At 38.2% G+C, this 14,228-nt stretch overlaps 1 protein-coding gene across 1 annotated transcript; it reads left to right on the top strand.

Annotated features, from left to right (window-relative positions):
- The first annotated feature begins 10,195 nt into the window (after positions 1 to 10,195).
- On the top strand, positions 10,196 to 11,120 carry LOC148846129 (uncharacterized). Its single transcript, XM_088955930.1, has 2 exons — positions 10,196 to 10,787; positions 10,945 to 11,120. Exons 1-2 carry the CDS (start codon positions 10,196 to 10,198, stop codon positions 11,118 to 11,120), a joined length of 768 nt encoding a protein of 255 aa, XP_088812056.1.
- Positions 11,121 to 14,228: the final 3,108 nt, after the last annotated feature.

The following is a 14,228-nucleotide window of genomic DNA, read 5'->3' as shown; positions in this document are numbered from 1 at the left end:
AGGGAATTCGATTCCCAGTTGAAGGAAAAGAAAAATTTTTTGAAATTTGCCCCCTTTATTCCGCAATCTTGGGCGTTCATATGATGGATTTCCTATCCCTTCACATTTACACTAAATGGTCATTGTGTCCAGCCCTCTTATGAAGGCCCAAGGACTGTGAGCAGATGCAAGATTAGCTGATCAAGTATAACCCTCAATGATCTTACACTTAACCTCTTAGCCCTTAATGATCAAACACTGCTCGACAAGAGAGGATCTCTCCCTTGGCTGCAAGGTACAGTGTTGCACTCTCTACTCACATGGACCCAGGAAATAAAACCTTTTTGCAAACAATTTGTGAAACCATAATATATAAGTATCTCTCTATATAAATATATTTTGCAAAACCAAATTTCAAACACATTGGAATCCATTGCTGGTAGTTTAGGTTTCCATCAGAGGGAGTGCAATTCCCTGATCATTCACTTTGTCTAACAAAGGGGCTGATCTTGTCACTATGACCACCCACTCAGGTGAATTCTTGGACTGTTCAAACATACCCAGGTTTTCACCCCCTCTAAAGATCTCACTCATTGGCATATCAAAGACTGCCCAATCCAACTCCTTGTGCAGTACCATAATCGAGTCTAGGGGTTAGGTGTAACCTTCCAGTTTTGCCCATTTGTCTCCAAGGTCCAGGAAAATACTGGAATTTGGTCCAGTTTAGGGTTACAAGAAAACCCACGCTACATATACCTCAGGTCTCACCCTAGCAGTTGAGACAATCCACCCCAACCAACTTGGTGGTACATCAGTATCAGCCTTGGTAGGATAAATCTCCCCAGATCTATCGAACAACTATGAAGATTCTAAACTAACACGAGTCTCATATGTGTCCAGTTTAAGGGTATTACATAGAAACACACCATAATAACATGAATCAAATATGTACTTTATTCATTTACAATAAATGTCATAATGTACATCATGCCGATTGGAGCTAAGTGCATAGATTGTCTAACAGTTCCCACTTTCACTTAGGTCCAATCAAGTACAAGCCGGAGTCCCAGACTTTCCATGTGTTTCTCAAACACTTTCTATATCAGTAGTTTAGTCAATGGGTCTGCCATATTCTCTGTTGATGCTACCTTTTAACATCAATCTCCCATAGATTAAGTGATGTCACACAATTGTGGAATGGGTGATGCACTGAATTCCAAATTCTAGAATGAACACCTTTATTCATTAGGCAACCTCACTTATGGCAGTGTGCTCATCTTGGGTTATAAAAGCTACTATTCTTACTACTCAGGACCCCATAGTGAAGATGCAACTAGATGTAGACATTCTATCATCTGGGTCTGATTGGAAATCAGCATCAATATACCCTAGGATCTATAGTAAACAACCATCGAATACCAGACAAAACTGCTTTTGACATCTGAAGGTATCTCAGAATGTTTTTATAGTGGTCCAGTGATCCTACCTTATGTTAGATTGGTACCTACTTACTATACTCATGGCTTGAGCAATGTCTGGCCAAGTGCACAACATGACATACATGATGCTCCCTACGGTAGAGGCATAGGAAACTTCCTTCATGCCCTCAATCTTCTCAGGTGTCTTGGGAGACATTCCCTTGGAGAGAGTAACTCCATGCCTGAAAGGAACATTTCCTTTTTTGGAGTTCTCCATACTGTATCCTTGACTATTTTGTTAATGTAAGTAGGTTGGGATAATCCTACTATCCTCTTCAATCTATCTTTATAGAGTTGAAGTCCCAAGATATAAGAGTTTTCTCCAAGATCTTTCATGGAGAATTGCTGCGAAAGCCATAATTTCATCATAGTCAACATTCCTACATCATTCCCAATGAGTAGAATGTCATCTACATACAAAACCAAGAACGTAACCTTATCACCATTGGTCTTCCTATAAACACAGGGCTCATCCGGATTCTACTCAAAGTCAAACTATTTGATAGTAGAGTCAAGTCAGATTTCCAGCTACTAGAAGCTTGTTTAAGTCCATATATGGATCGATTAAGTTGACATACCACGTGTTCCTGATCTGCAGCTATGAAACCTTGTAATTGTTGCATATAGATATCTTTAGTAAGATTTCCATTCAGTAACGTGGTTTTGACATCCATTTGCTAAATCTCGTAGTCATTCTATGCTGCTACAGGTAGCAGGATCCTAATAGATTTAAGCATGGCAATGGGCAAAAAGGTTTCCACATAGTCGATTCCCTCTTTCTGAGTGTACCCTTTCACCACAAGATGAGCCTTATAAGTCTCAACCTTACCATCGGGGCCCTTCTTCTTCTCATAGATCCATTTGCAAACTATTGCTTTTACCCCAAGGGGTGAATCTACTAGAGTCTAGACTCCATTGGCCTCCATTGAGTCCATCTCAGATCTCATGGTTTCTACCCACTTCAAGGAATCTATGTCCAACATAGCTTCCATATAAGTCACAAGATCCTCTTCACTTGTCGTGGCTTCCACCAAGTAACTTTCTTGGTCATAGATATAATGAACTGGAGGCTTGGATACTTGGGGAGATCTCATAGGTTCGTCATTAATCGGAGCTTATGGGACATCTCCCACTACCCCTGAGCTTTCCTCATCAAGAACAACTTCCTGACAATAATTGTTTAGGATGTAATCTTCCTCCAAGAAATGGGCATTTTGGCTACAAAACACTTTCTGCTCTCCTGGGTCATAGGGTAAATAACCTACAGAGCCTTTTGGGTAACCTACAAATAGGCAATGACTGGTCTTAGATTCTAATTTGTTAGCACTTGTTCTTTTGACATGTGTTGGGCAACCCTAAATCTTCAAGTGTCCTACACTTGGTTTCTTACCAGTCCAAAGCTCATAGGGAGTCTTTGGAACGGATTTGGTTGGAACCTGGTTCAGCACGTATATCACAATTTCTAATGTGTAACCCCAAAAGGGTGTAGGTAATTCCGAGTGTACGAGAAGTGATTGGACCATACCCAATAAAGTTCGATTCCTCCACTCTAAACACTGTTTAACTGTGGTGTGGCAAGAGGAGCTAGTTATGATACTACCATTTTCCTTTAAGTAGTCCCAAAATTTGCCAGAGAGATATTCACCTCTTCGATCTGATGGAAGGACCTTAATGTGTCTCCCCAACTGTTTCTCGACCTCCTGCCTGAACTCTTTGAACTTTTCAAAGGATTCAGACTTGTGTCTCATTAGGTACACATAACTATACCGAGAATGATCATCAGTAAATGTTATGAAATAAACGTGCTAGTTACGTGTCCAAACATTCATGGGACCACATACATCAGTATGTATAAGGTCAAGCATGTCTGTTGATCTTTCTGGCTTATGGTTAAATGGTCGTTTCGTCATCCAAAGGACCATCCTTTACCAACCATGTGATACATTCTATGTTAATGCAACCAAGTCGGTAAAGCCATAGGTGTTAGATAGTGTATGCCCTTACCTCCAATCAACATGATGTACATTATGACATTTATTACAAATGAGTAAAGTACATATTTGATTTATGTTATTGTGGTGTGCTTCTGTGTAATACCCTTAAACTGGACACATATGAGACTTGTGTTAGTTTACAATCTTCACAACCGTTGGATAGATTAGGGGAGATTTATCCTGATAAGGCTGACATTGATGTACTTCCAAGTTGGTTGGGGTGGCTTGCCTCAGCTGCTAGGGTGAGACCTAAGTACATGTAGTGTGGGTTTTTTTGAATTAATTATTCTTATATATATTATGGTTTCAAATTTGGTTTTGCAAAATATAGTTATATGGAGATATACTTATATATATTATGATTTCAAAATGTTTGCAAAAGGTTTTAATTCTCAGGATCCATGTGAGTAGAGTGCAACACTGTACCTTGCAGTCGGGGGAGAGATCCTCTCTTGTTGGGTAGTGTTTGATCATTAAAGCCTGAGAGGTTAAGTGTAAGACCATTGAGGTTCATACCTGATGGACTAATTTTGCATCTATCCACAGTCCTTGGGCCTTCATAAGATGGCTGGAGTCAAGGACCATTTAGTGTAAATATTGGGCCCATTAAGAGCCCATAGTGATGAACTCAGGGGTTCATTGTATTCAGCAGTGTATTCGGCCAGGCCTTGTAACAGAGGCTAGGCTGAACCCATGTGGCTGATGTGTAGATCACTGTTAGGGTCCCATGCCATACAAAGAGAGCCAAGCTAGCTAGCATTAAAAGGAAGTGAGCTAGAAACCTTAATGGGCCTAAAGCCCATTTTTAACTGGGTTAATTGGATTAATTAAACAGGGGTGGATCTGGGTTTGGATCTGTAGATAAGGATAAGAGGATAACTCTTATCCACTTAAGGAGTCTAGATCCAAATAAAGATTTGGATTAAGGAACTCCTAATTTGATTAGGAATAACTGATCTTTATCTACAGATAAGATAATTGGTTAACCTTATCACTTAAAGAGTCCAGATCCAAATAAAGATTTGGATCAGGAGACTCCTAATCAGATTAGTAGGTTGTTTGTTTAAGGCTATAAATAGAGAGCATGGCAGACCTGAAAAAGACACATAGACATTATAGAAGACAACTCAGTTAGTCTGATATTGCCTTCAGTTATTTTTCTTCCTACTCTTGCCACTCTACCCTGTTCGATCTCCAATTCTTGGATCTGATGAAGATTTGATCTTGATATTGTTTCTTGCTAGAAGAAAGAATTTTGAATTTGTGCTCACTACCCCATTCGATTCTTGCTGAAGAATCATAAGTTCTTGGTGAAGAACAACCTACTGATCCTGCCTCATCCTTAGCCGTGTCATCTTCAGTGGAGGGAGGATTTGGTACACTCATTGGGCATGAGCACCTATGTTGGGAGGAACATTTTGCATGGATTCTGTATCAGGTATATCTCTCCCTAATCTTGGTCTTAGATTTTGTCCGGTTTGGTTACAAGAACGAACCTTGAAAATGCAGTTTTCTAAATTGGGTATAGGATTCCAAGATGGGAGTAAAGAAATTTTTGAAATTTCACCCAACCTTCCTGTAGGGTTCAGCCATCCATATGATGGATCTCCCATCCCTTTAGTGGTATCAGAGCCAGGTTTAAATCTTGAACCAAATTAGATCAGATCTAGATTTGTGCAAATGGGCAGAAGGCGTTATACCCGATTTGCGTAGTTAGCACTTTTTCTGGGAATTGGTTCCCAGATTATGGGCGGATGATCTGGAAAATAAATCTTTACTATTCTTCCATGTTTATAATTTTTTTTTTGTAAATGTTTCTTGAATATGTGGGCTGAACATGTGATGGAGATCGAATCCTTTTGGTGCCAAGATTGGCGCACCTTGCTATTTCTTTTCTATTCAATTTGGTCAGTAAATAATTTTTTTTGACAAATTTTATAAGAATTTGATGTGATGTAATAATAAAAAAAGAAATTAGGTTTGTCTATTTTATTTCCATCTGGAGATTGCTGGAGTGCGCAATAGAGGAGAAGAAGATTTCGCAGAAAGAAGTTCTGTGATTTGCGATTTTGCATATATCTATTTTGCAATCTGTGATTAACTGTTCTTCGCAAGTTTTCAAGATGTCCAAGAAAATCACAGTGCAACCCTCTGCTTTTGTTCTCTTGTTAATTTGATTATCTTGAATTTATTCATTTTTTAGATCATTATTCTTGAATTGGACACCAAAACTTGGGCTGATTTGTACCAGATTTGGTCCAAAGTGGTTGGACAGAATTGTTGGTTCAATGGGGTTGGTTTTTCTGATCCAAATTTGATTTAGGCCAGAGGGTTGATGGCCCACTTCATGTTTTAATTCGGACCACCTCTATAAAGACCCAATTTTAATATGATATAATTGAATGAGCCCTAATTTAGCTACATGGGCCAAATTGCCTTTTGTAATACAATCCATATACCTAGATAATGTTATATGATAACATTATGGGCTCTGTTGGGCTGATATTAATTTAATCAAATTAATTTATGGTTTTATAGATATTTAATTGATTGGATCAATTTGTTTCATGCATGTGATGTGCTATGTACATGGGCCATAAGCACTTGGTCCATGCTAATTCGATAGTGGATCTTTTGCACACCATGGCTGAAAGCACATCATTGCCATGGTATCCATAAGATCATTGGATGATCTTCCTACCTGATGGGCCCCACATCAACTTCCTCCCCAAGAAGAACCATGCGGAACCCTAGTCGTTTAAGGCCCATTTAAATTTGGCTTTGAGAAAGTCAGTGGCAACCACTTTGGTTTGACCTAAATAAAACTAAGGCATAATATTTCATTACCTCCACTGAAATACAAGTGCATGTGATCAGGAGATTTATATGATGAACTCTCTAAAGGCCTTCCATCATTAGCATGAAGATGGGTAATTCAATAAGGAGGAGATGCACCACAAAATTTGGCTATCTATTTGCTGCTGGATCTGTTGGATTGTTTCATAAGATGATAGGTGTCATAGACCGATGTGGGAGGGGCCTATCCTAAAATAGAAGACTTTCATGGTATCATGGCATTCACGAATATGATGGGTAAGCACTTACTGGACCGAAAGGTTTAACCTAAAATGGCAATGAACCATGTCTGATAGAGGCCAAAGGGAAATCTCATGAGATGAGTGGATGTGATCCTTCATAGAAAGTGGTCGGGTTATATGGATAAAATAGTTGGCTCCATTCACTATATGTGGTTTCACACATTTTTAGAGACATAGTTTGCAGTCTCTGTCACTGAGATGGGAGGAAAATGTTAGAGATGAATAAATGGAAATGAAGCATAGATTAAAATCCATATCTATGTAGATAACATGAATCAAATTAGGTTGTAGACTAATACTTACTTTGGCTTTTATCAAAAATGGTAAACAAACAATTCGCCAAACTGTTGGATGATAATAAGCTTAAGGGCCCAAATTATGTTGACTGGTATCGTAACCTTATGTTGGTTCTGACGTCCAAGAAATTGTACAAAGTTGCTAAGAGCCCTACTCTAGATAGTCCGGGTGATAGGGCTTCTGAGGCCCGTAGGAGGAAATATCAAGAATGGGAAGAAAAAGACTCTCTTGCCCGATGCTACATCGTAGCCTCCTTAGACAATTAGATACAATGACAGTCTGATTAAATCGAAGTGTCCAAGAAACAAGGATATCTTTACAATGGGGTCCTGTGCAGTTAGCTGGAAAAGCAAAAAATGGGGGTCCATAGAAAATTCCACAACCGGGGCCGAGTACATTGCCGCAAGTGAAGCTGCCAATGAATCCATAATGATGAAAAAGTTCATTTAAAAATTAGGAGTAGTTCCTTCCAACACATCACCCATTCCATTGTTGTGTGACAACATGATGAAAATGGAAAATATCATATTTTTCTCCCTTAATAATTAGCCTTTTATATTTATTTAATGCCCAAATGCACTCATAATTCTTATATTTTGGTTTAAGGCACAAAAGGAGGTGTTAAGTGAGGAACAAGGCTAATCGGGTCATTTTATACAGTTTCGGCGCCATGTGGTAGATTGAGCATAACTCTCTCATCCGGACTCTGATTAAGATGATTCAACATGCATTGAAAAGACAAAGAAAATTTCCACAACTTTCCTGTTTTAAGTTTTGATATATTCAGAAGGCATCGATGTCAAAATCGGGCCCAAATTCACTACAACTGCATTGGTGACGTGTTGAAGACATTCCTTAGCCTTGAAGTTTTCATCCACGATTTCACCATTCTCCCACTTACACAAGAACTTTGTTTTATCTTATTTTTGTGTCTTTTTTGGATAATTCAGACTTCTAGATTGACCTAGAGGAATTTTAGGAGATTTTGTAGGCTTTTCTTGGGGGAAGTAGATAAGGGGAGAAAACCCTAGAGAGAAGGCAAGCAGATTGGGAGCAACCGAACCTCTCTTCTCTTCTCTTCTCTTCTCTTTGCCCCTCTTCTTCATTCTCTGATTTTCTTGGAGTTTTCACCATGGCCATGTATGGCTAAAACTCTTGTACTTGGTCGAAGGAAGCAGAAGCCTCAGAATCCACCAAACCATGAGATCTAATTTGGTTTTTATTGTTTAATTCATGCTTTGGATATCGAATGTTCTTCTATGTTTATATCAATGATTGTTTCGTTTGATTGCTAAGAAGGCCTACTAGTTTATTATTTGTTACAATCTATTGCTAGATTAGATATCAAATCCATAATTGTTTGATCCCTTTAATCTACAAAGCAACTAGGGTTTAATGATTTACTGTGTCAGAAATTGTTAGATCCTAGGAAGGACACTCGACTGAATTAAATGCAACCGCTTATGCTTGTATTGTTTAGCTTCATTGATCTCTAATGCTTAATGCTATTGCTGGATTAAATCTTTAATGCTTGTTTAGGGGTTGTTCAGTAGTAAGGGTTAAGAGGATCGCTTGTTTTCCGATTAATTGATATTAGGAAGATGCAGGAAAATAATTCCTACGATGAATATTCAAAGTCTGAATTGATTTATTTTTGCATCGATGAGAAGAAGTGAAATTCTGATGGTGGATGTTATCCTTGACCAAGATTTGTTCTTTTGGTTAATTACAATACTCTAAATTGCCTTGCTTCCCATTTAAATTTTGTTTTTTTTAATCCTGATTTTCTTTCTTCCAAATCTGGTTTTCGTTACACACCCCCCTCCATCTTTGATTCACGTAGCACATAACTCAGGTTAGATACTCTCTGTGGGAATGATCCTTACTCGCACTACTGCATTTTATTCTCACGAGTATAGGTTTTATTTTTGGGTGCCTATGACAACACACCAAATTTTGGCGCCGTTGTCGGGGAGTTTTTCTAATCAGTTTTTGTGCTTCTTGTGATCATTATTTTGTTTTTGAATTTTCAAAAAAAAATTATAGATCACTTCAATTGTTTGTGTTTTAGAGTAGAGTATTTTCTATTTTATTCATTTATTTATTTATTTAATCATTCTAGATTTGTTTTATTTATTTTTATTTGTTTTATGGTATGTTGTTTAGGGTTTATTAGTTTTTCCTTAATTTATGCTTGTAACCCGATTCTCTAAGGAAGGTAATGTGCAGTTCAATCCAGAAATAGAAGGGACTTTGCGCAGGTTAAGGAGGCAGGCTTGGAGTCATTCTGAAGAGAACAATCCAGATCTTGATTCCTTATCTGTTAGCGGTTTTGATTTGATAGAAGAGGACATCATGGCTGGAAACTGAACCTTAAAAGGGCCTGCTTTAGATGTTGATGCTAATTTTGTATTTAAATCTGGACTGATACATCTCTTGCCTACTTTCCACGGTCTTGTAGGTGAGGATCCTTACAAGCACTTGAAGGAGCTGAACGTGGTATGCACAAGCATGAAACCCATGGGGGTAACTGAAGAGCAAATCAAATTGAGAGCCTTCTCATTTTCTCTGAAGGATTCGGCTAAGGATTGACTCTATTATCTACCTTCCGGGAGTGTTACCACATGAAACGAGATGAAGAGGCTATTCCTAGAAAAGTACTTCCCAGCTTCAAGGACGGTCAATATCAGAAAAGGAATCCGCGGTATAAGGCAATACAATGGGGATTCCCTCATGAATACTGGGAATATTTTAAGAATTTATGTGCAAGCTGCCCCCATCATCAAATCAGTGAGCAACTACTTATCTAGTATTTCTATGAGGGTCTTCATTCCACTGATAGGAGTATGATTGATGTTGCTAGTGGAGGAGCTTTAGTGGATAAAACCCCAGAAGCTGCGAGAAATCTGATTGCAAACATGGTGGCCATTTCTCAACAGTTTAGCTATAGGCTCAACCCTCCATCAAAGCATGCTAATAAGGTAAATATCTCTTCCCTTGAACAACAAATTGCAAGTCTGACTTCCCTTGTTCGTCAAATGGTTGTAGGTAAAATGCAAACGATGAAGGCTTGTGGGATATGTTTGGTAGTAGGGCATCCAATTGATATGTTCCCAACTCTTCAAGAGGAGCCCGTTGAACAAGTAAATGCGGTAGGTGGTTTTCCAGGGAAACCGCAAAGGAAATATGATCCCTATTCGAGCACGTATAATCCAGGATGCAGGGATCACTCCAATCTCAGCTATGAGAATCCACAGAACCACTGAAGTTTCCTGCAATATCATCCGACTTTCTAGCAATATTAGCCGCACCCCCTTAGATAGCAACCACCCAAACTTTTGATTCAGGTATGTCTTTAGAGGATATTGTCAAATTTCTTGCCACTAACACTTTGCAATTTCAGCAGGAGACAAGGGCCAGTAACCAACGTTTGCATAATCAGATGGGCCAAATGGTGATCGTAATTAATCAGTTAGAGGCGCAGAGTTCGGGGAAATTACCCTCTCAACCGATTGTGAACCCAAAAGAAAATGCAAGTGCAATCATTTTGAGAAGTGATGAAGAGGTTGAAACTCCAGCAAGGGCAGCCCCTGCATTGCCGAACCAAGAAAAGGAGAAAGATATCATTCCCGATGATGAAGTACCTAAGCATAAGTTTCCACCTCTTTCTGATTATAAATTGATACCTCCTTTTCCTAATGCTTTAGTAGGTTCTAGAAAAGATGAACAGTATAAAGATTTTTATGAGACTTTTCATAGATGCAAGGAAAATATTCTCCTTTTTAATGCTCTTAAACAAGTACCCCATTATGCTAAATTCCTGAAAGAATTGTGTATACATAAGAGGAAACAAAAACTAAAAGGATGTGAAAAGGTGAGAGTAGGGGAGAATGTTTCTACAGTTATTCAAAGAAAACTCCCTACAAAGTGCAAGGATCCAAGTATGTTCACTACCCCCTGCATGATAGGTAACACTAGAATTGAGAAGGCCATGATAGACTTAGGAGCTTATATTATTGTCATGCCATATTCTATATATGCTTCTTTGAAACTTGGACCTTTGAATAAGACTGGTGTAGTGATTCAATTGGTTGATAGATCTTATTCTGCTAGGAAGACCATTTTTAAAAGCATACAAGATTAAGATAGATGTTTATAGTGGCACCATGGAATTTGATGGTAAGATTGTCAAGTTTAATATTTATGATGCCATGCAATATCCTACTGATGATACTCTTATTTGTTCTGTTGATGCGATTGATTCTTTGGCATAGGAAATCTTCGAACTTAATGGAAAGGATGGATTAGAAGTTTGCATCAGTAAGCATCTTAAGAAAGAGGAGCCAATGCTGAATGCTGATTTGCAAGCCCCCATTCCAGAATTGAAGCCTCTCCCTAATCACCTCAAGCACATATTCCTTGGATATGGAGAGACATTACCGGTAATCATCTCAGTAGCCTTAGTGCACCACAAGAAGAGTAGCTTGTGCAGGTTCTCAAGGAGCATAAGACAACTATTGGTTGGATGATTGCGGATATCAATGGAATCAACCCGTCTACATGCATGCATCGCATCTTACTTGAAGAGCAAGCAAAACCTTCCTGTCAACCACAAAGAAGGCTGAACCCACCCATGATGGATGGAAGGGGAAAGCACCAGAAGTTGCAACCACAAGTTTTAAATGTGGACAATGCAAGTTTTAAATGTGGGGGAGGGGATTTAGGTTAGAATTTAGGTTGCGTTTCAAAATTTAACTTAGGTTGTGTTTTTTTGCATTTGTTCTAAAAAAAAAAACTTAACTCTTTTGGAATCAATTGAAGTAGTGTTCTAGGACAAATCTTGTGAATTTGGTAAAGGAATATGATTAGGGAATACAGGATTCACCTGAGGCCACTCCCTTTTTAAGCTAGTCCTAAATCCAGGTTTAAGTAAATAGGGTAAATATTTTACCAAGCAATTCAATTGGTAGGGTGGACTATAAAATGCCCCTACCAACCAAACAATTCAATAGTAGGATGGAGCATAAAATGCACCTACTAGCCAGCAATTCAATCAGCAGGACGGAGCATAAAATGCACTCACTTTCACCAAGAAAAAAAAAGAGGAGATAAAAAAATTGTTTTCCCTAGTTTACTACTTGGTCTGTAGTAGTAAAAAAATTGGATTGGTGGATGGATGATTCATGTATAACTTGGTCATATTTAATTAACGGTTTGCATAATTTAACCTAGAATATTTGTGGAAAAAGATGAAGATTGTGTTTAACTTTGGTAGAATAGTATGCTTAGTTTGCTTAAGTTTTGTCTTGCCCAAGGATGTGCAAGGTCTAAGTGTGGGGGGATTTGATGAGAACAAAAAATATCATATTTTTCTTCCTTAATAATTATCCTTTTATGTTTATTTTATGCCAAAATGCACTCATAATTCTTATATTTTGGTTTAAGCCACGAAAGGAGGCGTTAGGTGAGAAATAAGGCTAATCGGGTCATTTTACATAGTTTCAGCGTTGTGTGATAGATTGAGCATAACTCTCTCATAAGGACTCCGATTGAGATGATTCAAGATGCGTTGGAAAGATAAGAAAAATTTTCACAACTTTTCTGTTTTAAGTTTTGATAGATTCAGACTGAAACGAGAGAAAAATTGGGCCCGAATTCACTGCAACTGCATTGGTGATGTGTTGAAGACATTCCTTAGACTTGAAGTTTTCATCCGCGATTTCACCATTCTCCCACTCATAGAAGAACTTTATTTTATCTTATTTTTGTCTTTTCTGGATAAGTCAGACTTGTAGATTGACATAGATGAATTTTAGGAGATTTTGTAGGCTTCTCTTGGGGGAAGTAGATAAGGGGAGAAAACCCTAGAGAGAAGGCAAGCAGACTAGGAGCAGCCAAACCTCTCTTCTCTTCTCTTCACCCCTCTTTTTCCATTCTCTGATTTTCTTGGAGTTTTGACCATGGCCATGCATGGCTAAAACTCTTGTACTTGGTCAAAGGAAGCAGAAGCCTCAAAATTCACCAAACTGTGAGATCGAATTTGGTTTTTATTGTTTAATTCATGCTTTGGATATCGAATGTTCTTCTATGTTTATATCTATGATTGTTTCGTTTGATTGATAGGAAGGCCTGCTAGTTTATTATTCATTACAATCTATTGCTAGATTAGATATCAAATCCATAATTGTTTGATCCCTTTAATCTGTGAAGCAACTAGGGTTTAATGATTTGTTGCGTCAGAAATTGTTAGATCCTAGGAAGGACACTCGATTGAATTAAATGCAACCGCTTGTGCTTGTGTTGTTTAACTTCATTGATCTTTAATGCTTAATGCTATTGCTGGATTAAATCTTTAACGCTTGTTTAGGGGTTGTTCAGTAGTAAGGGTTAAGAGGATCACTTGTTTTCCGATTAACTGATATTAAGAAGTTGCAGGAAAATAATTCCTACGATGAATATTCAAAGTCTGAATTGATTTATTTTTGCATCGATGAGCAGTAGTGAAAATTTGATAGTGGATGTTATCCTAGACAAAAATTCCTTCTTTTGGTTAATTACAACACTCTAAATTGTCTTGCTTCCCATTTAAATTTTGTTCTTTTTAATCCTGATTTTCTTTTTTCCAAATCTGGTTTTCATTACACACACCCCCTCCTCCATCTTTGATTCATGTAGCACATAACTCAGTTTAGATACTCTCTGTGGGAACGATCCTTACTCTCACTACTACATTTTATTTTCATGGGTATAGGTTTTATTTTTGGGTGCCTACGACAGCATGCCACAACACTGGAGCCATTGCTCAGGCTAAGGAGCCACGAGCCCACTTGATGTCAAAGCACATCGAGTGGAAGTACCATGTACTATAGGAGATAGTTGTAAGAGTGAATGTCCTGATCCAAAAGGTAGCATCAATGAAAATGTAGCAGACCCATTGACTAAGCACCAACATAGAAAGTGTTTAAGAAACACGTGGAAAGTATGGGAATCCGGTTGGTACCCGATTGGGCCTAAGTGCAAGTGGGAGCTGTTAGATAGTGTATGCCATTAGCTCCAATCATCATGATGTACATTATGACATTTATTATAAATGAATAAAGTACATATTTGATTCATGTTATTGTGGTGTGTTTATATTTAATTCCCTTAAACTGGACACATATGAGACTCATGTTATTTTAGAATCTTCACAGTTGTTGGATAGATTTTGGGAGATTTATCCTGCCATGGTTGACACTGATGTACTGCCAAATTGGTTGAGGTGGCTTGCCTTAGCTACTAGGGTGAGACCTGAGGTACATGCAGTGTGGGTTTTCTTGAAACCCTAAACCGGACCAAAATTCCAGTATTGCCCTAGACCTTGGAGATAGATGGGAAAAACT

This window comes from Nelumbo lutea, chromosome 7 (assembly GCF_056320005.1).
Source record: "Nelumbo lutea isolate HS-2025 chromosome 7, American lotus-T2T, whole genome shotgun sequence".
NCBI classification, from domain to species: Eukaryota; Viridiplantae; Streptophyta; class Magnoliopsida; order Proteales; family Nelumbonaceae; genus Nelumbo; species Nelumbo lutea.
The sequence above is the reverse complement of the archived record's forward strand: the minus strand, read 5'-3'. Positions and strand labels throughout refer to the sequence as shown.

What these genes read in the sequence shown, in the direction of transcription:
- LOC148846129 (XM_088955930.1), top strand. Translation starts at nt 10,196, where the DNA reads ATGTCTTTAGAGGATATTGTCAAATTTCTTGCCACTAACACTTTGCAA. An exon ending in TACAAAGTGCAAGGATCCAA is followed by an intron (nt 10,788 to 10,944) that starts GTATGTTCACTA and finishes ATTGGTTGATAG; the next exon opens with ATCTTATTCTGCTAGGAAGA.